The 24,585-nt window shown below is 31.9% G+C and overlaps 2 protein-coding genes across 8 annotated transcripts in view; one reads left to right on the forward strand and one right to left on the reverse strand.

Moving 5' to 3' along the window:
- Positions 1-59: 59 nt before the first annotated feature.
- LOC117175696 (PHD finger protein 20) lies at positions 60-7,626 on the reverse strand. Its single transcript, XM_033365441.1, has 3 exons — positions 7,595-7,626; positions 7,437-7,520; positions 60-4,176 (listed from the first exon to the last, which is right to left on the reverse strand). Exon 3 carries the CDS (start codon positions 4,040-4,042, stop codon positions 458-460), a length of 3,585 nt encoding a protein of 1,194 aa, XP_033221332.1. The 5' UTR covers positions 4,043-4,176; positions 7,437-7,520; positions 7,595-7,626; the 3' UTR covers positions 60-457.
- A 2,494-nt stretch (positions 7,627-10,120) lies between these two features.
- The window catches only part of LOC117174290 (catenin delta-2), a 122,607-nt gene continuing 108,142 nt past the window's right edge, over positions 10,121-24,585 (forward strand). For all 7 annotated transcript variants that reach the window (XM_033363251.1, XM_033363250.1, XM_033363247.1 and 4 more), the window contains exon 1: positions 10,121-10,610. The gene's annotated coding sequence lies outside the window, so the exon portion shown is untranslated. The remainder of the gene's footprint in view (positions 10,611-24,585) is intronic.

Genomic DNA, 24,585 nt, shown 5'->3' on the forward strand with positions numbered 1-24,585 from the left:
AAAAAAAAAAGAAAGCCGCATTGGTCCTGAATAGAAAAAAAAACGATAAAACACCATTGTACAGGAAGAGAAAAACTTTATTTCGATGCAATAATGCATACTATAAAATCTCGATCGTAATCTTAGTATAAATAATATAACTATCGGTAGGAGAATACAGTAAGATCATGTTCTCTCTGTCAAGAAGAAAGGAATATGCTTTTAGTCCAAAATTATCAAAAGGTAACTACTTTAACTATTTCAACTATTTCAGTACAATGTCATAATTACATCATTTTCTCAGGATTTAAGATCACTAAGACAAAAAACTGCCTTCAACATTTCTTTACATCTAAATTCTACTAAATTGTGCCCCTTTCACGGAGCACAATTTGTGCCTCACAGTTCCGACCCTCCTCCACTTTCCCCAGCTAATTGCAACTAGACGTGACTGTATAAACCAGAAAAAAATTCAATATCAACATAACGCTGCGAGTTTTCTGATTGTGCTTAAATCTCTAAGCAACATTTGCACAGTCTGCTTAGTCCGAGGATGAGTTTCCAATTCTGTTGCTGAGGCAGGATCCATTCCTTCCAAAACCTGAACTTGTGCCTCGATGGACGTCAATCTTGAGGAAATATAATTCTCAAAGTGGTCAATATGTTCGAGCAGTCTCATCCTACATTCCGTGGGATCAATAGGAGCTTCCGGTTCCGGAATAAATGGTTGTGAAGGTACAGCAACTGATCGCTTAGTCTGCGGCGAGGAAAACTCTGGCGGTGCCGAAACACCATTTTCTGGTAAAATCGTTTTAGCTTCCTCAGACGTCCTCTTCTTCATATCTTCATTATCCATCATTTCACTAGAATCCTCTGTTTTTAAATTCTCTTCAAATCCGCTGCTTTTCGTCAGGGCATTCAGCAGAAAATTATCTTCACTCTGCCTCGCAGAATTCTCAATTTTGTTCACAACCTTCGACTCCTCAGGATTGCCACCCTCCTCCAGAATCTTCACCAACTCGGAATCCGTCGCAATCGACTTATCATCCGGATCTTCCTTAATCGGTTGACTTTCCACCTTCACATCATCAACTTCCGGCTTCGAAATGGGTTCATCAGTCTGCTCCACAACTTCCAAGACAGGTACTGGTGTAATATCCGGTTTTGGAATGACAAACTTCTCCCAATTATTCGCCCAGAGATACAATTTCGGATGGTCCTTCTTCTGAGCGACATTGATCTTGACTCGTAAACTGTACAGTAGACTTTTCACCTGAAGCAACGAAGTCACCAGATCGTAGGAGCGTTTCAGCATCGCTGTTCTCTGCTGGATTGTCAGTTCATTCTTGGTTCGATCCGGGAGACTCGGCAGTTTCCCTCCCTTCATCCACTCCTGATCGTGGAGATATTTTTTCGATGGCCTCTGTCGATAGGGATGTCTGCAAATTTGACAGACGTATTTGTCGGGCACGTCCTTCTCCTTTTCGATTGCGTTGCAGTGACCATGCTGCCAGCAAAGACAAAGATCGCACTGGATCATCAAACCGTCTTCTTCTCCAATCTTGCACGTACAATTTATGATCTCTTCCCTCCGAAGCTGTTCCACTTTCACCATTTCCCCGTTCACCAACAGAGTCGTTTCTCCGCTTTTAGTCTTATTCAGGTCGACATGTTTCGGGCTATCCTGCTTCCTCCGACTGAAACGATACGTTGTTGGCCGGCCTTCCGAATCCATTGTATTGGATGATGCATCATCAAGGTTGTCTGAAAGATCCAGATGTTGCTTCTTCTTCGCCCGACTCAGAGCGTCTGAATGATAATCGGACATGTGACGCTTTCTCTGACTCCTTCCTCGCTCCTTATGAACCACCTCGTCCAGAGACTTGGATCTATCAAATCTCTGATCAGAGCCTGCTGGCCGAACAGGCAGAAGAGTTTTGATTCCCGTCTGGGTCTTCTCTTCCCGAAGTTTCATGTCGAAAAGTGTTCCGGGCGACATCGCGCAATCACTGTCTTTTGCGTTCTCGTTATGTCCCCGGATCGGAGAGCCCAATTCAAGTTTCTCGTCCCGGTGGAAATTGCTCAAGTCCTCGGGTCGGCCGACTTCGACTTCCAATACCGGAGGTGTTGGCGAAGGCATCGAAGTCGGCAACATCTGGGAAGGCGAGAGAGCCGACTGTAAAACGGGCAATTGGGATTTATCATGGGATCCTTTCCTCCTCTCCAATTTATTGATCTTATCCATGAAACTGGGACTCTGCTTCGGGATGATATCGCCAATAGATTCTCCGATTGTTCTCGCATACGCTAAATCCGCAACATTCGGCGTTGAGCCAAGAAATTTCGAATATTCGGGATGATAATGTTTGATGTGCATCTGCAGGAGGTTTTCCTTCCGGAAGTTTTTCAAGCAACCCTCTTTCGGACACTTGTAGGAGCTGTCCTCCATCTCTATCCGCAGTCCACCAATAAAAACGGCTCCGTCGTCCACTGAAGAAGATGGTGTCATCGAGGATGTTGGTGTACTGAAACCTGGAGCTGGCGAATAATCAGGAACAAAGGCGTACCTCGCTCCCGAAGAAGATTTCCGTTTCTTCACAGGATCAGTCTCGCTCTTTGCTTTCTCGGGCTTAGTCTTCTTCTGCCGATGGATGCAGAAGTCGAATTTCGAGGGATCAAAGTCTTGCATGCCCTGGGTCTCCATGAAGGATCTGATGTCATTTCTCGAACGGAATTTCTTGTCGCTCGACTCGTGGATGAAAAGAACGTCCCACTTGCCAGCTGATGAGCCAGCCTTCCTCTGGGTGAAGTGTTTCTGCCATCCAGGCGGCAATCGCTTGTCGGCTACAATTATGGAGCGACGAGGTCCTTCGATGTAGGACTCTATTCCCTGAGGCTCTCCATCTATCCATTCAGGTCTAACGCTTTCGTCCAGCTCCGGGTCGATCACCTCCTTCTTGTCTTTCTTCAAATAGGTCTTCATTTTCGGGGTTATGGGGATCTCGGAATTGTCAAATCCGTGGAGAACTTCGGTGCCAGAATCGTCGTGCGATCCCGAGAGAGATCCACTGTCGACGAGTGCTTCGGTCGGCACTTCCTCTTTGCTCGGTCGGCCCTTTCTCGAATGTTTCTCCGGATTCAGTTTCTTTGATTTTCTTTGGAAGAGGTCCATCACCTGATACTTTCTATTTCTGTCTTTGCGCTTCTCCTTGCTGCCAATAAAGTCCTCGCCGTCGTCCTGCTCGTCCATGGGTCCGCCGATTTTCGACATTTTCGAAGATCGAACAATTTTGGCGTAGCCGTCGTCAAATAGAACGTCGTACCGATCGTTTCCCAAGACGGCGTTCACTTTCGCTGGATACTTTCTGCCGTCAGCCCACGTGGCTAGAATTCTCTCCCCCGCGACAAAATCCCGCGTCTTCATTTCCCGCGATTGAGCCTGTAATGTGCGCAGCCGAGGGCTGTCCATGGGAATCCACTCGTCAAATCTGGAACTCCATTTGTCGAAGTGAATCAAGACCTCTCTTTCCACCCAGTCGGTCTCAACAACCCGAGCTGAATACCATTTCTCGTTGAAGTCTTTTGCCTCCAATTTGTCACCTGGAAAGAAGTTCAAACCTCGCCGATTCACGGATTTGAGTTTGAGCTCACTTGTTTTCTCGACTTTCCTCTCACTCTGCAGTCTGATGTTCTCGACTCCTTGGTGAAAGTTTTTCGCAGCATCATCTACTGTTGTGGCGGTGGCGGCGGAATTGACATATTCTCCAAAAGCTTGGACCGGAATCGGCAAATTTTCATTTCGGATGTACTCGCTCTTTGCTGCGGCGGAAACTTCTTTTATCAAGTCGAGGCTGCAAGCATTTTGCAAATCGTCGATGTTTAAGGTATTTAAGTTAGTTGGGAATTCTTCCAAGTTGTGAAAGAATCTGTCGGTATTTGGAGAAGATTTTTGGGCTTGATCTTCAGAAGAAGTTGTCGGGATGGAGCAATCGAAACTGGGGATTTCTGAATTTATCAAGTCCAAGTCTTCTTGAGAATAAGTTGTAGGAGATTTCATTGACATGACCTCGGTGTTTGGACACTTGTTGTAATCGGCAATCAGCACTCGTTTTTTTTTTTTTTTTTAATTCACGCACTCGTTCGCAGGGTCCAAGGTCGGCGCCTTTCGATACTATGCACGATAATCCTTTTAGAGCCCTGCAAACAAAAATTCAATTAAAATCGAATCTAGTTTGTTCACACCGTAATCTTGATTCTGTCAGGCTATCTCAAGTTCTTTTCAGGTTTTTTTCGTTACTCGGGCTTTAAAATTCGGCAAAAAGCAAAAAAAATTCTTTTTTAAATTTTAATATTAGTTACATTTGATTAAATCAAGAACAAATAACGAATACTGTGAAAAGAACATTAAATAGCATTAAGATAACTGCATTGACTGAATCTTTCTTTAATCAATTGATCAGTTAGATGAGATTGTGACTTTTAGAATAAATTATTTAAATTAAAACCTTGCGGATTTTTAGGTATTTTTTAACAGAAAAATGTAAGTAAGATAAACTTTAGATTCATGATTCAATTTATTTAAATGATACCCCTTAATTTTAAATGTGTTTTTCATTTCTTCTGAACTTTAAGATTGCTTAATATTGTTTTAGAATGCTAGAATTCTTTTCAATTTTAGGAACTTACAGAATCGTACACAAGGCATACGCGTAGTGAATATCATTAGTTTATATTTTATGGACCACTGATGTTTATTAAGATTAAGGCGATCTTAAATTTTTATGTAATCATATGAGTACTCTTAATTATTTAAAAACTACTTGTACTTAACCAAATTTTTAAATTCTAACTATAGTAATTTAAACCTTCATCTGCTTTTTAAATAAAAATTATTCAAATCTTTTAATTTTATTTGAACCAAACCCAAAAATTTTACATTAATTCCAAAAATATAAATATTAATAAAATTGTGGTTTATGCAAAAGATTGGAAAATTGAGTAATAAAAATAATAAATTTAAGATGGTTGACTTATCTATTAAATATTATTAGATAACATAAAATTCCAGCGTTTAAAAAAATATATATCGGAGTTCTTTACATGAATTTATATTTGATAAAAAATGCACACTATCCGCTTTTAATTGAACTTTTTCATTTTTTAAAGCACTTAAACTGAGAATTGGACTAATTTTAGATTCGTAATTAAATTGTATCAGCCAAAAATCAGATATATAAAAAAATTGTATCCTGTCGCTTTAAGAATCAAAATAATATTTATGATGCTGTGATTTCAAATAAAAAACATTTTTCATGAGACAATTTTTAAACTTACAAAAAACATTTTGTTTGACAGTCAATTCTGAAGAAAATACACAACATTTAAATTTTTAAACGAAATCCTGAAATCAAATGAATTTTCAAACAAAAACTTAATTTTAAACCGACACATTTTCATTTTGAAAAAAATTAATTTTTGATAAGAAAACAACTAATGTTCAATCATAGGAATGAATTTTCAACCAAAAGAATAAATTTTGAACCAAAGAAATAAATTTTCAATGAAGAGCATAACTGTTGTCTATCAAAAAGTATTAATTTTTAATAAAATACATCAATGTTCAAACAAAAAGACAACTTTTCAACAAAAAATATTATTTTTTAACAAAATAGTTCAATTTTTCAAACACAAAATTTTCATTTTAACAAAAAAGCTTACCAAAAAAGAATAATTTTCTGTCAGAAATATAAAATTTCGCCCAAAAATGAAAGTAACATTTTCAGTTAAAAAATTAATTTTCATTATACAAAATAATTTTCAATCAACAAGATTAATTTTCAACGAAGAGGGTTAATTTTCGTATCAAAAAAAATATTAATTTTTAACAAAATACATAAATTTTAAATTTTCAAGGAATCTTCAATAAAATAGTTCGATTTTGAAATAAGGGAATGAATATTTAACTAAAATAATGAATTTTCAACTAAAAAAATTATTTTTTACAAAGAAGTTCAACCAAATAGCTTCATTTTTTACCAAATTGTTTAATTTTCGAGTAGAAAGTACGAATTTCCTCAGAAGAGATGATTTTTTTAATTAAAAATTTAATTTTCAACTAAAGCATATAAACTTTGAATTAATTTTAAATTCTTGAAAAAGGATAAAATTTGTATAAAAAAACTATCTTCGCCAAAAAATGGAAGTTAAATTTTCAATAAAAAAAAAAATTAATTTTCATTAAAGGAAAGGATAATTTTTAATCACAGAAATGAATATTGAACCACATATATGAATTTTTAATCAAAAGAAGGAATTTTGAACCAATAAGATACTTTTTTGCAACCAAAAAATATTAATTTTTAACAAAATAAATTAATTTTCAACTAGAAAAGATCAGTTTTCAACCAAAAACGGAAAACAAAATAGTTAAATTTTCAACCCCAAAATAATAACTTTAACAAAAAGGCTTATATTTAACAAAAAAAGGTTACATTTTCAGTAAAAAAAATTAATTTTCATTCATAAAAAAAATATAATTTTCAACCGAAAATATAACTTTTCAACGAAAAGGGTTTATTCTGTACAAAAAAATATTAATTTTCAGCTCAAAAAAATTAATTACAAAAAAATACGGAACCGTAACATTTTTATTTAAAAACATTAATTTTCAACATAAAAAAATGGATTTTCAACAAAATAGTTCAATTTTTAACCCTAAACATATGAATTTGTTATGAAAAAAGTTAATTTTCAACCAAAAGATAAAATCAAAAACAACTTTCTCTTTGTTTTAATATAACGAGTATTTAACCTATTCTATTAAAAATTTACTTAAAAAATAAATACGAATAATTTCCTCCCTGAAAATTATTTTAAAAAAAATCTGAAAACGCCAAAAATATTTTGGAGCAAAAATAGCAAAATTTAGAAATACTATAAAACACTAAAACTTTCAGAATAATTTTTTCCTGAGTCAAAAGATGTTTTAATTCAATTGTTTCTTCAAGAATAAAAAAAGGAGAAAGTACTCAAAATTATACAAATCTATATTGTTTATCTGAGTTTCTCAACCGAAAACAACCTAACCTCAAAATAATTTTTCAATTGCACTTGAACTTTGAGTAAAATGCCACAGATAACTGATTCAATCAATGCTTTTTTTAATCAAGATTACGAAGTCAACAAACTGAATCGTTTTAACTGAATTCTTTTCTCAGGGTGCGGGCCTTGTGTACGTCTCGTTCGCACCTTTGAAAATAAAAATTTCCCCTGGCAGGGATGCCTTTGTCCACTCCCAAAACCTCGTCGATAACCAAAATAAATAGCACAACTATCTTAAAAAATTTCACAAATCATGTGACACAAAGACAGTTATCTCAAAATAAAATTTTCCAGAGAGGCCGTTAACTCATACATTATTTAATTGTATTTTAATAAGTAAATAATCAATTAATTACCTGCAATTTTAGGTTGGGATTGTGTCGTAAGTTTTGCGACAGAATTGGTTCCAAGACCACGTAGCAGCTGACTCACCCCGAGCACTAGAAATGTAAATAATTCCGTTATATTCCGGGTGATGAAAAAAGTATCGATTTTTGATAATATGGGTAATTACCGTGGCTATTAAATATTTTTGTCACTGCTCCAGCCATTGTGCCTCCCAAAATGCAAGAAATTGGGGAATTGCGCGCTATCTAGACGGCTTCCTTGTAATTACTAATTGAAGTCAATACCCATTCGAAAAACATGGATCTTGTTTTTCTCCCTGTAATATTTCGAAATCTAACGAAATATTACTGCTATTTCAGCAATTATAAAATGTTATTATTACACAAAAATTATTGTTGAAATTTTCTGTCAATAGAAATATTTTTAATCTTTTGGGTAAAATTTCCAAGAAATAAGGCCACCAATGTCAGACCGTTCAAATAAAAAAGTAGCCCGTTGTCTTTTTATAGAAGCGTTTCTATTGGTGCTTTATATTTTGGGTCTTTCCACGCAAATTTGGTCGAATGTTGACAAATATTTCTAATCAAAATAATATTGCTATTTATTAAAAAATAATTAATAATAACAAGATCTTTTAAAATTGATTAGTTGTATTTGACTTTGACTTATGTTTCTGATTTTTAACCGTTTAAAACTGTGAATTACATTTTTTTAAATCTTTTTTTGATCAGTTTTAATCTTAAAAAACTTTGAAAATAATATCGTTTAAAATTAAATTACTTTAAATTGAAAATATTTAAAATAAAATCATCTTGTATCGAAGCATGATTAATGGTTTGGTTTAATTTTTTATCTTTCAAAACTGTATCTGAAAATGAGATGTACATAAAAGTGTGCATTTTCAAAAAACCTGCAAACTATAAACAAGAAGACATTGTTATTCCTAGTTTACCAATTAAAAAAAAATTCTCTACGAACCAATTATAAACTGTTAATTATTCAATTACAAAGCCACAGCTTTCAAAACCTAAAAATAAAAAAATTCTTTCTCTTAATTCCTGGAATATTCGAAATTCACTGAACTTCAGGAAATCTATGAATTACTTAAATTCTTTTTTGAAACCCTTGATTATTCTAGATTCCTAAAAATCTTCAAATTCTCTTGATCCCCTAAATTCCTAAAATTTTACTCAATTTCTGAAGTACTTTGAATTCCTTTGAATTCCGAATTCCTTTCATTCTCTAAATCCAAGAAAATCTTGCAATTCCTTGAATATCTTGAAATCTTTGATTTTTCTGAGTTCCCTAAATACTCGGAAATCCTCTGAATTCACTGGAAACTGGTTATTCAGTATATCTGAATTTCTTTAATATTCGAAATTCCCGAAATTTTCTGAATTCTCTAAAATCTTTAAATATCCTGAATTTCTACTCATTCCGCGAATGTTCTCAATTTGTCGAATAGCTGAAATATTCTGAATTTATTTAAATCCCTGAATTAGATCAAATATTCCGAATTCCCTGAATTCAAAATATTTACTAATAAATTTGGAAAATTCCTGAAATCCTTTAAATTTTCTGAATTCTTGAATTAATTAAATATTGTGAATTCCCTTAAATCAGAAAAGTTCTTAGATCGAATAAAATAATTAAAAAGTATTTATCAATATTTGTTTGAATTACGAGATATGAAACCTTTTAGCAGTCGAGATACCAAAGTGCGTCATCCAACTATTATTGTTCATTGAAAGCTTTCCATTAATAATTTGAAATTTCCCGCCGACTACAAAACCAATATGGCGTTAGCAAGAAGCGGCGCAATGGTGGCGCTGATTGTTAATTTTAAAATGCATGGAAAAAGAAAAAATTTGTAAATTTTCTTCTACGAAATGTTAACCAAGAAAGCTTTCAATATTTTAATCGGGAAAGCTTACTTTCAAAAAAGGTGAAGTGCTACTAAAATTCGAATTATAGACAATTATAACGATAGTTCATTTTTAGTCTATATTTTGTATATTATATCTATATAGGCAAATATATTTATTTTTGATATAGGCCACCCATCTAAAGTTCGTAAGACGTGGCTACTTGTGATTTATCGAGGTTTTCAGAAAAAAGCGTTACGTATTTTTGGAAGGGCCCCTTAGAGATAATAAAATTTTTATTTGAAATTCCCGCCAAATTCAAAGCGAATTTTCCTTTAAAACTCAAGTATTTAGCCAAAACCTAAGCATTTTTATAATCATTGCTTAATAAAATATTGAAATCTTTTTATATTAATGTCTCGTAAAATATAATTTGATAAAATTGCTTCTATTTCCGAAAAAAGGAAATTAACAGATTTATTCCCATAGGTATTTTAGTTTTAGCACTTCAAAAGGTATTAAATTAAACAAGAAGTTATTAAAAAATAATGTTTCATCTCATGCAATTGGTGCTATTGTTTGGCCCTCGGCATGCAGACATCTTGCCAAATGACGTCAGTTTTGTAGTTATCCAAAAGGCCACTGAACTCTCAGCGCCACCGTGGCCATGGTAAACATTTATGAATATTTTCAAGCAGAGTGGGGGCTGCAAGCGAGCAAGAAGGATAACATCAAACCGATCTTTCCGCATTTTATGAAAGTTTCCGGTAAAATAACGTGGGAGAAAGAAGTTGAGAGTCGCTTTGTCAGTGTTGACAACCCCCAGCGAAGAAAAGGTGTAAATCAGAGAACCGCTGATCTTGGCGTTGTAAGGGCGTCCTTGCGTGGTCCGTCGTGATATCGTGTAGGCGTTGGCGAGCGAGGGTGAAAAGACAGGGGGATGTATACGTGAGATTTTCGAGTTTTCGCCTACTCCATGTGTTTTATTCTACCTCTGAAATCGTGCGAGCCGTGACGCGTTTTCGGCCATTTTGGTTGTCGTTTTAATTCGCAATTTCCTAGCAACCAGGCCGAATTCGGGGAAGTGTCGTGTATGCCATGGATTGACTGTCGTCGCTGCACTTGCCTCCTTTGCACCTGTGAACCATCGCATGGGAAATGCACCGAATCTCGGCGGATTTCGGCGCGGGATGATAGTGATACAAGGATTCCTTCATCGGCCAGAAGCTGCTGCTCTTCTCAGGCTCTGAGGATTTTTCTCATCGGAGCATCATCCGGCCCGACGGTGCATACGTGGAGCTGGATTGGATGTAATATGTGCGTGTTTATGTGTTTTTTATATTAGCATGTCCAGTGAATGTAGATCTAGGACGCTCCGCGAAAGTTGCCCCTTTTTTCCCTTTGCTCCAAAAAAAATCGCTTCCCAGGCATTTAAATTGGCTCTCGACTGATTATTCCGTTATTTAGATTCTCATGACTCTTGCCCACCATGTGCTGTAGTTCCTTGTCTTTATCCTCCTTTTTACCAGATCCGTTTCAAATTAGCCAAAACAGCTCAATAACTCTTTATATCAGTCGCCGACGAAATGTACCGATTTTGCCAATTTCAGAAAAAAATCACAAATTTAAGACCTTTGGAAAGAATCAAAAGAATATTGAATAGAGTGTAGATCCACATTTTATCTACCGCGTATATATTCATACAAAAGATTCCCCTGCACTTTGTTTAGAGCTTATGAAGCTGCGGAAAAAAATCGCATTGTTACATATAAGAAAAAAAGGAGTATAATATTGATGTTCAAAATTTTTTGATTTTTGAGTGTGGTACGGAATTGTCAAAATTTGAAGTTTTTGAAGACTTAAATCTAAAAATGAATCACGTTTGTGATTGAAATCTCATTTTTTTAAACATAATAGAATTGATCGAAATATTTTCTTTTATTGAAGATATACAAATTAAAATTTTTTAAAAAGAAAAATCAAGAAGGATTTAATTTCATAGGGTTAGGTTTTTAATTTCTTATTGTTTAAAAAATTCATAAAACCAGATGAATTGTACTTTTTTCGTTTCTAATTATGTGAATTATCAGTTTTTCAATTGTTTAAGTCACTTGTTTTCTCAAATCACTTCTGAGTCACGTTTTTTAATAAAAAGATCGTCCTTTCTTTGAATAAATTACAATAGAGAACTCAAAGATTTTTCTTGAATTCCAATGAATTTTTTAAAATCCACTGAATTTAATGGATGATTTTTGGATCAAATTTTTTTTTTAATTCGCCCTAAAAATAGGAATTCTTATGGATTTTATCTGATTCTTATTCATTCCCCTTTGTCCGAAATTAATTGAATTAATTTGGAATTCATCCTGAATTAGTATTATTTTATTTTGAATTCGTTAATTTTCTCTTCGTTTGCTTAAAAATTCATTTGAATCTTAATTGATTTAACCAAATTCTTCTCATTTCCCTTAAATTCCTCTAGCTTCTCTACAATTTTACTGAAATCAAAGCAATTTTTTATATTAAACTTTTTTCAAATCAATTTTAATTCTTTTGAAGTCGTATAATTTGTTATTTAATTTATCTTGAAGTCTTTTGAACTCACCTTGTGTTCCCGGGGATTTTATTAAATTATTTTGAATTCCCTTTCATTTCTCTCAATTCTAAATTTAATGAATTAAACGCATTAAAAAATGTATGTTTTGTTTTCAATTCACTTAAATTTTTTTATATTAGCTTTAATTTATATGAGTTTCGTCGAATTCCTCTTATTAATTTATACTGAATTCTCACGAAAATGAATTCTTTGAATTTTTTAAAAATGTTTAATTTAATTGTTCGAAATTGCATTCTACTCAGTTAAATGGATGCAACATTTTTTTTTAGTGTTTTGTTTGTCATCCTGAAGTAATCCAAACTTATCTTGTATTCTTAGTCATTTTATTCTGCCCAATCTAATTTGATCAAATTCACTTAGATTTTTTTGATTTTTAAAATGTTATTCAATTATATGTTTATATATTTTTACTAAAATAGGTGGAATATTTTTTTAACCCATTTGAATTTCATCCTAAATTCTTCTCTTTTTTTTTTTATTCTGAATACGTAAAACAATTCTTTAAAATTTTATTGATTTTTTAGTCAGTTAAATTGGATATTTTTTCAGTTCGCTTGATTTTTCTTACTTCACCTTGAATTTTCATGAATTTTATCGATGTTTTCTCATTTTCCTTAAATTGCTCAAAAGTCACTCGAATTATATAATTCATTGGTTTATTTTTATTTTTTTGAAATGATCTTGAATTCTTTATTAATTATTATCAATATCTTCGAATTCTTTTTAATTCAAAAGAACATTAGTCACTTTTTCTACGGTTTCAAGTAAATTAGACAGGGGCAGTCGCGGCTATAATTTACCAATTTTGTACGGTTTTGAAATCTTAATTACTAAAAAAAAAAAATTCTGGACATTTTCCTTAAGTGGCCACTTAAATTTGGTTCTAATTGACTTATTTTTCAAGTCCCGAAGTTGTAAAATGTTACCCTATATCCGTCGACAATATAGGGATTGAATTTTTTTTTTTAATGCTCAATTTCTGTTATACTAAACGTTCAAGTGCACGAAAATTTTTTTCCTAACTCTATTTTACCCATAAATAGTGTTCCAACTGCAATTTAAAATATGTATAATAATTTTGTTTTAATAATCTATTATTTCCAATATAAATGAAAAAAACATTTTAGCACTTTTTATAGTTCACAAATTCATCAGTAAAAAAAACTACTTTCAACTGAACATTCAGAACTTGAAGCGTATCAATTTCTGACCTAGCTGTATGATTAGAGTGTAAAATATTGTCTGTCAAGCCGGTCATTCAACTGTCCCAAGTTCAGTTTATTTTTAGCGCCTCGTGCAGGTTCGTGTTGATTGGAAATCAATTTTCCTAATTGAGTTCTCGAGAAATATTTAGAATTTTACTACATACGTCTAGCGTAAAGCCGTAAATTTTCAAAGCGTGGAAGTAAAGGGAGTAGCTGAGTTTTCGTTTCCTCGTAGCTCGTGGTTGATAAGATCGATTGTTTACTTCGGGAGAGTTGAGTAAATCAAAGAAGGCGTGGATGCAAGCTAGGATTAGAAAAAGAGGAAAGGAAACGAGGTTTCGTCAAATCGTTCGGCTTCACGCACTTGTGAATCATCCTCGAGCCTTGGCTCGGGTTCGGTCACCCCCCCCCCCCCCCCCCCCCCCCCCCCCCCCCCCCCCCCCCCCCCCCCCCCCCCCCCCCCCCCCCCCCCGTCACACACCCACCCGGGCACCTCATACGTGTCTCATTCTTCCTTGGAATGTGACGGCAGATTATCGCCGTGGGGGGAAAAACTGTGGAAATACTGGAAATGGTTGTCCGCAGTCCTTAATATCGTAACTCCAGAGAAAATGGAAAATTCACCTGGAACAATAGTATTGTTATTCAGCCAGACGCCGGTTTTTAGTTTATACTTAAAAGGAAAAAGAAAGGGACAAAAGAATCGTGTACGCTGATTAAACAATCAGGTTTCCTTTTAAAGTAGGATTTAACACTCGTCTTGTTAGGCTTATGAATTATGTTTAACCAGAAGGGTTTTGTTTTATTTGAAATAATTATTTCATCAAATTGTTGCTCTTAAATCATTCAGGGGGTTCTTCTCGATTCAAGTTTTTTTCTATTTGGTGATTTGTTGGATTAAAAGAACAGGGGGAGATTAACAGTGGGAGTTTTTAATTAATATCTTGGATAGCTTTCGATATATCGATTTTTTTATGTTAAAGTTATTTACTTTTGTTTTTGATAAACATAATTTATGAATGTCGATTTTGATCAGATTTTTGCGAGAAACATGGTTCTGAAATTTTTAAGTACATATCTCGAATAGTCTTCGTGATATCGAATTTTTTATGTTAAATGGATTAATCGAATAATGCTGGTATCACCCCTACTCCTTTATAACGTCTAATGGGGACGAGAAGGCGCCCCTATATCTGGTCACAGACTTTTAAAAATTAAATCAAAATCGATATCTTGAAAACAATTTGAAAAATGGATTTAAAACTTTCGGATTGGTGTTTCTCGCAAAAATCCTACGGGAAACCTCACTAAACCTCTATCGCCACCGATATCGTAATCTTGCCAAGAACATACTTTACACTATCCCCTATTCCACCCTTTTTACATTCTCATTTCTGAGAATGTAATGTAATCGTCCAAATTTTCTATCTCTCGGTTTTAACGGATCTTTACGTTTCGACACACGCAGAATTCGAAAATCATAAAATTTCATCGGTGTCTGTCTGTCTGTATGTCTGTATGTATGGTTACCTGAATTTTGTAGCCACACTAACTTTTGAAGGATTTGTCCAATCGAGTCCGCATTTGATACACTTCTGAAGTACCCAAAATGAAGGCTAAGTTCGTTAATCAGATATTTCGAACCAAAATTAAAAAATTAGGCGCATTTTCAAAATTTCAAATTTTTTTTTTTGAAATTTAAAAAAATTTCGTGAAAGTTCCTTATAGATGGGTGAAAGATTTGCAAATTATCTAAATATATATTTTTATTTTTATGAAAATTAGAAAAGTTATATACTTTTCAAAAAATATAAAAAATTATTTTTTTCGTAAATCCAAAAATTTCATTCAAAATTTTCACTAGATACTAAATATATTTCAAAACTCTTCTAGCCGAATTTTTTGAATAGCCCAAATTTAAAAAAATTAACAAATTAAAAAAAATTGTTCAGCTTCACTTAAGAAAAGGGAAAATGATTAAACAACCACAGCAGGGCCCTATTAGGATCAGAAAAAATAAAATGTGATCATTATTTTGCAATATCAGAATAAGCAGTACCAGGCCAAGGTACACAAAAAAATGGTAATAATAAGAAAATACAATTGTTTTGGTCTGAACGTTTTTTTTTTTTTTAAGTTGTAATGTCGACAATTACATTCTCGATTCGAAATTGACCTCTTTTGGTTAAAAATTCTACTATTTAGTTAAAAATTGAATTATTTTGTTGGAAAAAAAGACATCCGTTTGGATTGAAAATTAAGCTTTTTGTATATAAGTTATATTTATAGGCCGAAAGTTCAACTGTCTTCTAGAAAATTCCATTAGTTGGTTGATAATGCAATTGGTTTTTATTGAAGTGTAATCTTTTTTGTTTAAAATCATCTCGGAATTCATCCTTATTGCTTGAAAAATTAAATACTTAGTTAAAAGTTTAACTCATTTGTGAAAATTCATTTTTCCAGTTGAAGATGTAGTATTTGGGTTGAAGATTGAACTATATTTTGTGGAGAATTCGTTTTTTTGTTGAAAACTAATTTTTTTAATTAAACGTTTATTCCGTTTTTTGTTAAAAATGTATCTTTTTCATTTAGAAATTCAACCATTTGGTTGAAAATGAACTTTTTTGTTAAAAATTCCCATTTTCAGGTTGACAATTTAGCTGTCTTATAAAAAATTCGTTTTTTTTTTTTCGTTAAAAATATAACCGTTTGGTTGTAAATTAATCTGTTTTGGTTGAGGGTTGAACTATTAGGTTGAAAATTTGTCCCTTTTAAAAATTAAAATATAATTTGATTGAAATAGTAACATTTAGTTTGAAAATTGAATTCCTTGGTTAAAAATTTATTTTATTGGTTCAAAATTTAACTATTTTGTTGAAAATTCGTTTATTTTTTCTTGAAAATTAACTTTTTTAACTGAAAATTTAACAGTCTCATTTATTGTTAAAAGTGTATTTTTTATTGGAAAATTTAACTGTTTTTTTTTAATTCGTCTTTGTGGTTTCAACATTCTATTATTTTGGCAGAAAATTGAACTGTTTGGTTGAAAATGAACTTTAGTGTTAAAAATTCGCCTTTTTTCCTCTATTTTGAGATAATTTTATGCTGGGAAGTCGGAAGGAATAAGTAAATGTAAGTACAAAATGAAGAGCTTTTATATTTTTAATATTAAACATTCCTTTCTTCAAATGCAGTTGTAAAAAATTTGGTTTCGTTCGAATTGTAAGATAAACTTGAAACTTTCTAAATGTTAATTTTAGTTCTAGTTTTGAATTTGATTATTAACTAAAAAGGAACTCGCAGATCTTTATAAAATTTCTTAACTTCACACGATGTGCAAGAAGCGAAGTTGCGCGATCTATGTACATAGTACGTACATTGTTTTCTAAAGTCGTGTGATCCTCTTCTTAATACGGAATAAGTGACCGTGTCAAGAAAACTGGGTCTTTTATTAAACTACTTTAGGTCGAGCTACGTGATCTAATTTCGTACAAATTTGCGTAGGTGGAAGAAGAAGCAAAACAATGTGTTTAAAGACCGTGTGGAATGGTGTCGAATATGATCTTCTACATTTACATTAATACCGCAGACCGCGATACATTTGAAAACTGAAACTTCAATGAATGAATAATTTTGCTATCAATGAACTTCTGATTATATTGTTGATCATAATCAGAAAACAATTTATATATTCATTTATTTTGATTTATTTTTTGACCTGGAATTTTAAACATTTTTTGGAGGCATAACCAATTACTTGATTCTATAAAATTTCGTCTCACATGATATAATGCGAAGGGCCATTCACTCTCGAATCAAGGGATTTTAGCGTTTGAAATCAGTATGAAGTCAAATGTAGCAAGCATAACATTTTGTAACATGGTCTGAAATCAGTGGTATCTGAGTGAATCTTTTGAAGAAGATCCGACTTCTTGAAATGAGAGAAAATCAAGTGAAATCAGCAGAAATTAAACTACACCAAACTCTCGCTTTCAGTCCAGTATCGGGGCTTGCCTTCAAATAGCCTTGGGCTGAATTCGGGGGGATCGAAACGTAAACAGTGCGGCCCGCCTAACTCGTTTCCAATTGGAATCTACACACAGTCACACACACAAAATGTCGGAATCGCTTTCGCCCTGCTCCCATGAGAAACCAGTAGGAGTCAACGAGAGATTGTAAGCAATCAAGAGAGCACTAAGTGCATTCAGCGTGCGACCCTTTGCGTTTGCTTCGTCGCGTCGCTCGGCCCTCTACAGTTTGTGTGCGTAGTGAGCAGGGAGTGTGCATATTATTGTAGAGTAGTGAAAACTGTACATATAAAAAATTCGCAATAATTTTTGCACCAATAGCAGGGTGGCCATTTTATTCCAGGCGAAAAATTTCCGGCATTTTCCTGGTTCATAACCATTTTTGACGGTCATTGTGACTAAAACATTCGATCTCTTGAATCTAAAAATGTTTTCATTTGAAGTTATAAAAACTGAAATTCAAATTAAAATGCTCAAAGAGGAACCATTTAGAACATTAAAAAATCTTTTTTATTAAAACGCTCAATAATTTACGCACATGAAATGTAAGCTTCTGACACATTTCAAGTGAACAATTTTAAATTAAATGCCGTTAAGTTGTGAAATTTAAAAAGAATTGAACTTCTATAAGTTGTACAGTTCGAAGATTCTAAATTTTTGAATCCTAGCTATCATATTCAATTCAGAAAAAATTAAAACTGAACGATTATCATTTTTTTTAACTGAAATTTTTTAATATTAGAATATAAATCAGTTTCTTTTTAGTCGTAAAAAATGAACAATTCTTCAGTTGTTATTCATTTATCGAAACCTGTATTTCTTATTAAATCTCTTTAAACATTCTTTTAAAACTATTTTTTTAATATAAAAAATGATTAAAAATTTTCCCAGATATCTTAAGAAAATTCATCTATTATCTTTAACCTTTCAAAATCCTTAAAACGCTTAAAAATTTTGTAAACTTGACAGTTTTCTTTAACCTTTTTTAAATAAGGTTTAATTTCAAATTATTTATGAAAATTGATAGAACTTTTAAATAGTTATGAAAATTATTCAAAATGTTTCTAAAATTATCTAAAAACCTTCAAATTAAAAAAAAGACCTTCAAATCTTACAGATTATTTTTTTTTTAATTTCGAAAATGCTTTTCAATTTTTAAAAAGATTATCTTTACAATAATTATTCAGAATAAAAAATTATTAAAATTTTTTTTCGTAAATCTTAATAATTTTTTGTATCCTTTTGAGCTTCTTAAAATGCTCAAAAATCTAAAAATAAAATTTTAATAATTCCAGGTTTAAAATCATTTTTCAGTCATTTCAAAACCTTTATACATCTCTTAAGCCCACTCGAATTTTTCTAAATTAATAATTAGTTTAATTTTATTTATTCATCAACATTTTTTTTATTATTCTAAATATTCTCTTAATTTTTTTTCAAAATTCAACATCATATGCAATTTTTACAGGAATTTCGAACAATTGTTTTTATTATTTTATAACATTTTAAAATCCTTGAATGGCATCAAAAATTCTATCGAAGAAAAAAATTCTATTCACAAATTTATATTTTGTTTTAAATTCTTTGAAATCTTTTTAAGTTTTAAATCAACTTGGAATATTTTCAAAACTTGTAAATATCACTTAAACTTACGCGAATTTTTGAAAATTAATAATTGTATAATTGTTATTTATACATAAAAATCTAATGATTTTACTTATAAATTAATTAACTTTAAAATAGAACAATTGCAATTGTGACGTTCAAAGATTGAAAATAGTCGTATGAAATGTTAACTATTCAAGGCTCTTTTTTAAACTTTAGCTTACAACTAAGTTAAGTTATTAATTTATTGAAGTTATGTTATTCAACTTTCGAAGTTTTCACTTTGCAAAAACATTGTAGACTGTTGAACAATTCAAATCAAAATTATTCAATTTTTGAAAAAAGCAGTATAAAATTGAAATAAATTTCGAATTTCTTTTACTTAGAATTCACATACAATTTTCATTTATTTGATAATAATCCTTTTGGATGAATTATAATGTATAAAGTTTAATCCTCATCATTATTTCACTTAATAATAGGAAGAAAAGCAAAATGAGCTTTAGGGTGGTCATAATTATTTCTCAGCAATCACCTTAACTTTAACCACGTTTTGTAACAAAATAAAGTTTGTTTCTTTACATATTTCTAAGATTTATCGATCGGCAAAAACCTAAAGTACTTGAAACTGTAGAAACGAGTTTTGACCAAAGTGGATTCTATTTAGTCGTCATTCTTAGCGCCTCAATTTTGTTCCGTAAATTTATGAAATTTTAAACTTTTTCAAACAAAGTTCCTGAGCAAAAAAAACGTTTACTGGTTGAAAGTGTCTTCAGGATACATGCATTTCAAGGAAATGTTAATACATATACTACCTGATGGATGATTAACCCTGACACGTTAAAAAAAAGGTCATGAAACTGAATAAACTTATCATTTTCCAACGTAGGCCGGGGGAATTACGGCACTCCGTAGTTCCCGAGATGCGTCATGAATAATTGCGTTAATCAGTATTTACAGAGATGTTTTGACAAAATTTTGCGTAAGAGTTGAGTAAATGCTTAGAATAAATCTCCCGTTCTTAGTGCAAATACTCATAATAGTGCACATATTATTCAATATATATTTTATTAGTTACTGTCTATGGTTACGGAATTTTCCGTAACTTTTGCCCGGAACAAGCCTTCGCAAAAATCAATATTTTCGTAAAAATATCGAAAATAACACGAGATATAAAAAAGTGCCAAGAGACAGTTTTTTAGAACTTTTTTAGAAAAATAATTTTATTTTTGAAGCATTTTTGATCGTAGAATCAATTGGTGTCGTTGATTTTTTGATGAAATATCAACAAGTGGCAAACACGCTCATGGGGATGAGGAAACGTTGAGTGTAGCCAAATAAGGCCAGGGTGTTTCCAGATGTTTCACCTTTTTCTTTTAATAATAATTTTATTGGAGATGAAAAATTGGAACCTCCTGCTTTTACATGACGACAATTTCCTTTTGTAAATTTGACTTAAAAACTTTTGGTGATGGTACTCATCACTTTATTGACCACGGATCGCTTTCCTAGACATGGCCTTATTGTGGTAGGTGGAGTCGCCCTATTTGGATACACGGGAGTTCCTAATGAGGCCACTTGACATTTTTTCGTATTTTGAGTGTAAAAAATATTTAAATCGTTTCAAATGGCGCAAAAAAATGTGTCGTATAGTTTAATAGTTTCTCTAACCGTATGGTAAGTTACAAGGTAATTGGTTCAGTAGTTTGCCCGTGGGAAGTCGGAAAACCTTAAGGTGGCCTTATTCATAACACCTACCTTAATCTATAATTTTAACTTAAAAATGGAACTGTTCCAATTCGGAAGCGTTAAAGCTTTTTAGAGGAAACCTTCCATAGTAAATAATCTTTTGATAAAAAATACTAATATATGTAAAAATATTTAATTAATAGTTAAGGCATGATATGTTTTCGTCAATTACAATTAACATTAATGTTTTTTTATCACCTAGGCTTTTTTCGATTCATAATTAATCTCTCATTGAATTTTAAACGAACTATCTGCATTTCGGAATTTTTCGTAAGATCTTTTCCAGCTCGTTCATGGTTATTGCCATAGCGCAATATATGACCGTCTAGTTTTATGGAAAATTCCGTCAGGGTTTTACAAATTTGAAAACTTTTAAAAAATTGCTAACAAAATGCAGATTTTTGAATAAAGAAAAAAAAGTAATTGTAAGCATTTTAGGAATTTTTAAAGCTTTTAAGAGATTAACCATTTTTATCCTTAGAATACTTGTAAAACTTTTGAATTTTGTTTTATTTTTTAACGGTTCTTAAAGAAAATTTAAAGATTTTCAAAAGTGTACAAAAATGAGTCCGAAAGATTATAAGGATATTTATTTAATTTTGCAGAGATTTTTGTAATTTTAGGCAAATTTGAAAAGGTATTCTTCTTAAATTTCAAGGAAAGTTTAAAATTATTTTTTATTTTACAAAATTATTTCAAGGGAATATCTAAAAAAAATTAAAATAAAAAAGATGAAAAAAGAAGGAAGAGGATGTGGTTGGTTGCCTTCTCATTTTTCTTTCCTCTTTTTATTTTTGTCCGAAAATTATTTTTTTAATTTTTTCAGATTACAATCAAATCTTTTTTTTGTTTGTTTACTATGTTCCAAATTTGGTCGTTGGATTCTTTTTTTTAACAGGACTTTGCATCAATTTGATTATTCGACGTTAAATAGGATTTTTAATTTGGATTTTAATCTAATTTAAATGTCTTAAATATTGATCTAAACATTTTTCAAAAGTTTTCCAAATATCATTTTCGGAAAGTTTTGAGTTGAACAGTTTTGAATTAAAAATTGGTTAAGCCTTAATTTTAGTTTCGAAGATTAATATCACTGGGATCACAATGATTTCTGAATTTTTTTAAATTCTATTTCATTTTTTAAAAATTGGTCTGACTTGTTCTAGGTGCACTCAATTCTACTCGTTCCATGGAATTTAAAAAATTGAATTCACTCTTCAGTCCTTTAAACTCACCTTGAATTCAGTTAATTCTTATTAATTTATTCTGCAGTTTTTGACATAGAACAATACGTTTTGGAAAATGAATCCTGTTATATAAAAAGAGAATTAAAAATAATAATCATTCGTCAGATCTTGAAAATTCCTTGTTTTAAAACTTCTCTTTTAAATTTTATAAAAAGGAAGTTACTATATTTCCGAATTATTGTACAAAGTTTTCTAAAAATAAATTATAATTTTGACTTAGAACAGGAAATATCCCTAGAGAATTATAAATTAGACTTTAGGGCAGGGAATTTTTGTGCGGAATTATTATTTGTCTTTGAATTGTGGAAAATAATTTTAATTCCGATTTTGAAGAAGGAGATTAAAAATATTCCTGTTTCAATTCAGAATTATCATTCTTTTCCAAAATGAACGACCTGGATAAGTTAACAATTGACTGGGAGAAAACCGGGACCTCGCCGGGAATTAAAAATCATTGTCCGAGTAGACGGACTGGTTATATTTTCTTTTTTTCAGTGAGAGAATTTTATATGGTCACTGAGTCTTCGAAAATATATATTTTTTATTTAAAATTGAAAGAAAATATAAAAGTTCTGAAGATTTTTTTGACAAAATGAGATTATGATATTTATTTGAACTTCAAGTTTTTATTTTTATCTCGGGCTAGAGTGAAAAAAAAATGTTTTTGAGCAGACAAGGTTCTTTCATTGTTTGAAAAATCCGCAAAATATTTTTTCTCAAGGTAGGGCTTTTGAAATTGAAGTAGTTCAGTATAAAAACATACACTAATTTTTGTCATAGAACACTAGAAACTCATTTGCGCAATGAATGAAAGGGGTGAAAAGACATTGCACTGCACTTGGCGTGCCCTTACTGGCGAGTGCATTCATAGATCTCGGGTCAAAGATTATTTTAAGAGTGCTCATGGAAAATTGCAACCTTGTCATCTTTTTATCTATATTTTCCCAAAAATATGTTTTCCGACTTGAAATTTTTTATTTATTGTATGATCAGCTCATTATTGATACAAAATCAAGGACTAATTATCGAATTATATTCTCAGCACAATTTACAGTCATGCTAAAGAAGGTATTTCAAATATTTTCTGCGGCATTTTATTGATGAATTTAATAAAAATTGCAATAAAAAATGTACATTAGGTAAAATGTTTTCTAAATTTCAAACCGTTTGAAATATTAAAAAACAATTTACTGTGAGACTTAGAATAATACAGAAATTTAGGTTTTTTTTTTAAATTCTGCTTTAAAGAAATTAGCTTTTTTAATGAAAAAAAGTAAGAATACTTTCAAGAATAATAATTAACCAAATTTGATGCTCGAGACAATTGTTCTTAGCAATCCGAAAATAGATGATATTGTTACCTCGTGGAACTCTTCGTTTGTTGAATATTTGAGGAACAGGTCAGTGCTATTTTTATTTCGTTAATCCTGTCGACCTTCGCATTTTTAAATAATTTAGTCAATTAACAAAGTTTGGAAATTTATTCTAAAAGTAGATGTTTTTCGAATGACTGGCTTGACACTAAAATGGGAACTGAATTAATGGTAGCAAATAAGAAAATCCAAGCTCTTTTAGTTAAAAGCTAATTTTTTTTTGGTTGAAAAAGTCTACTATTATATGCTTGGTACAGAATTATCTCTTTGTTAAAAATTCTACTCTATTTGGTTGAAGTTTAATTACGTTATTAAAAAATCTGTCCGCTACGCGGGTACATTCTCCTTTCGCACTGCGCGCGCGGCTCGCTTCGCTCGTAAGTTTGAGCGCGCCTGGGGCGCGCGACTGTTGGTTCTCGCGCTTCGCGCTCGATTATGTATTTACCTCGTACTACGCGCTCGGTCTCTATATTTTCGCACATTCTTGCGCAAACATTTTAAAATTAAGACTTAAAACATCCACCATTCTAATTTTGTGATTGTGAATTCTCTTTCGTTAAAAAAGCTTAGATCGAGAGTTTGAGCGCACCTACGGCACGCGACTGAGGACAATCGCACTCCACGCTTAGTCTTTGCATTTCTTCCGTATTCGGGCACAGACCTTTTAAAATCAAAGGTGAACGGATCGAAAACGGTAATTTTGTGATTTTGAACTCTCTTTTGTTAAAACTCTTTTAGCTTTAACGAACACATTCTCATCACGTATCTCGTGCTTCGCAATCGATTTTGTCCAACCTGTCAACTTTTCTACATTATACACAACACTTTTATATCAATTATAATAAATTTTTTATGTAACTCTGCCAGGGATTACTGATTAAAAAATTGCAAAATAAAAAGCAAATTGTGTTTATCATGATTATTTTTGAATTTGTTTCTTATTTTGCTTTAACCCTTAAACGGCCAAAACGCCACTACCGGGACACTGCTTTTCAACGGCCAATAATTAAGACTATTCGACGCTAGAAAAAATTTAGACACATTAATTGCTTAAGATCTCCTCTTTCCGACGGTGCCAATGAAATTCCTCAAAAAATTTATTTATTATCCCAAAATGCAGTTTAAACAAAAAAAAAACGTGATTTGTTTCGTGCCTATTTTTTTTTTGTGAACCATTTTCCAAATTTTTTCGAGCCTGTAATTAACCTGGAATCTCACTAACCGGTGGAATAAATGTCTAAACTTTGAGAATCCATGGTTCAAAGATCGATTTTTCGTTTTAGTATTTTCAAAATTGGCGTCTTAATGGCAAAATTTTTGTGAAAACATTCATGAATTTTTTTACAATAAACGGTGCGCTTTTCGGAAAAATCATCAAGAATAAAAAGTTCTTGTAATCAGCTAAGGAATACGCCTGAATTTTTTCGAAGCGTTTTGAGCAAAATTTTGGATTTTGCATATGAACAAT

Source organism: Belonocnema kinseyi, chromosome 6 (genome assembly GCF_010883055.1).
Source record: "Belonocnema kinseyi isolate 2016_QV_RU_SX_M_011 chromosome 6, B_treatae_v1, whole genome shotgun sequence".
Taxonomy (NCBI): domain Eukaryota; kingdom Metazoa; phylum Arthropoda; class Insecta; order Hymenoptera; family Cynipidae; genus Belonocnema; species Belonocnema kinseyi.

Bases quoted from the DNA above. Each gene is read 5' to 3' on its own strand.
- LOC117175696 (XM_033365441.1), bottom strand. From the start codon at position 4,042: ATGTCAATGAAATCTCCTACAACTTATTCTCAAGAAGACTTGGACTTG.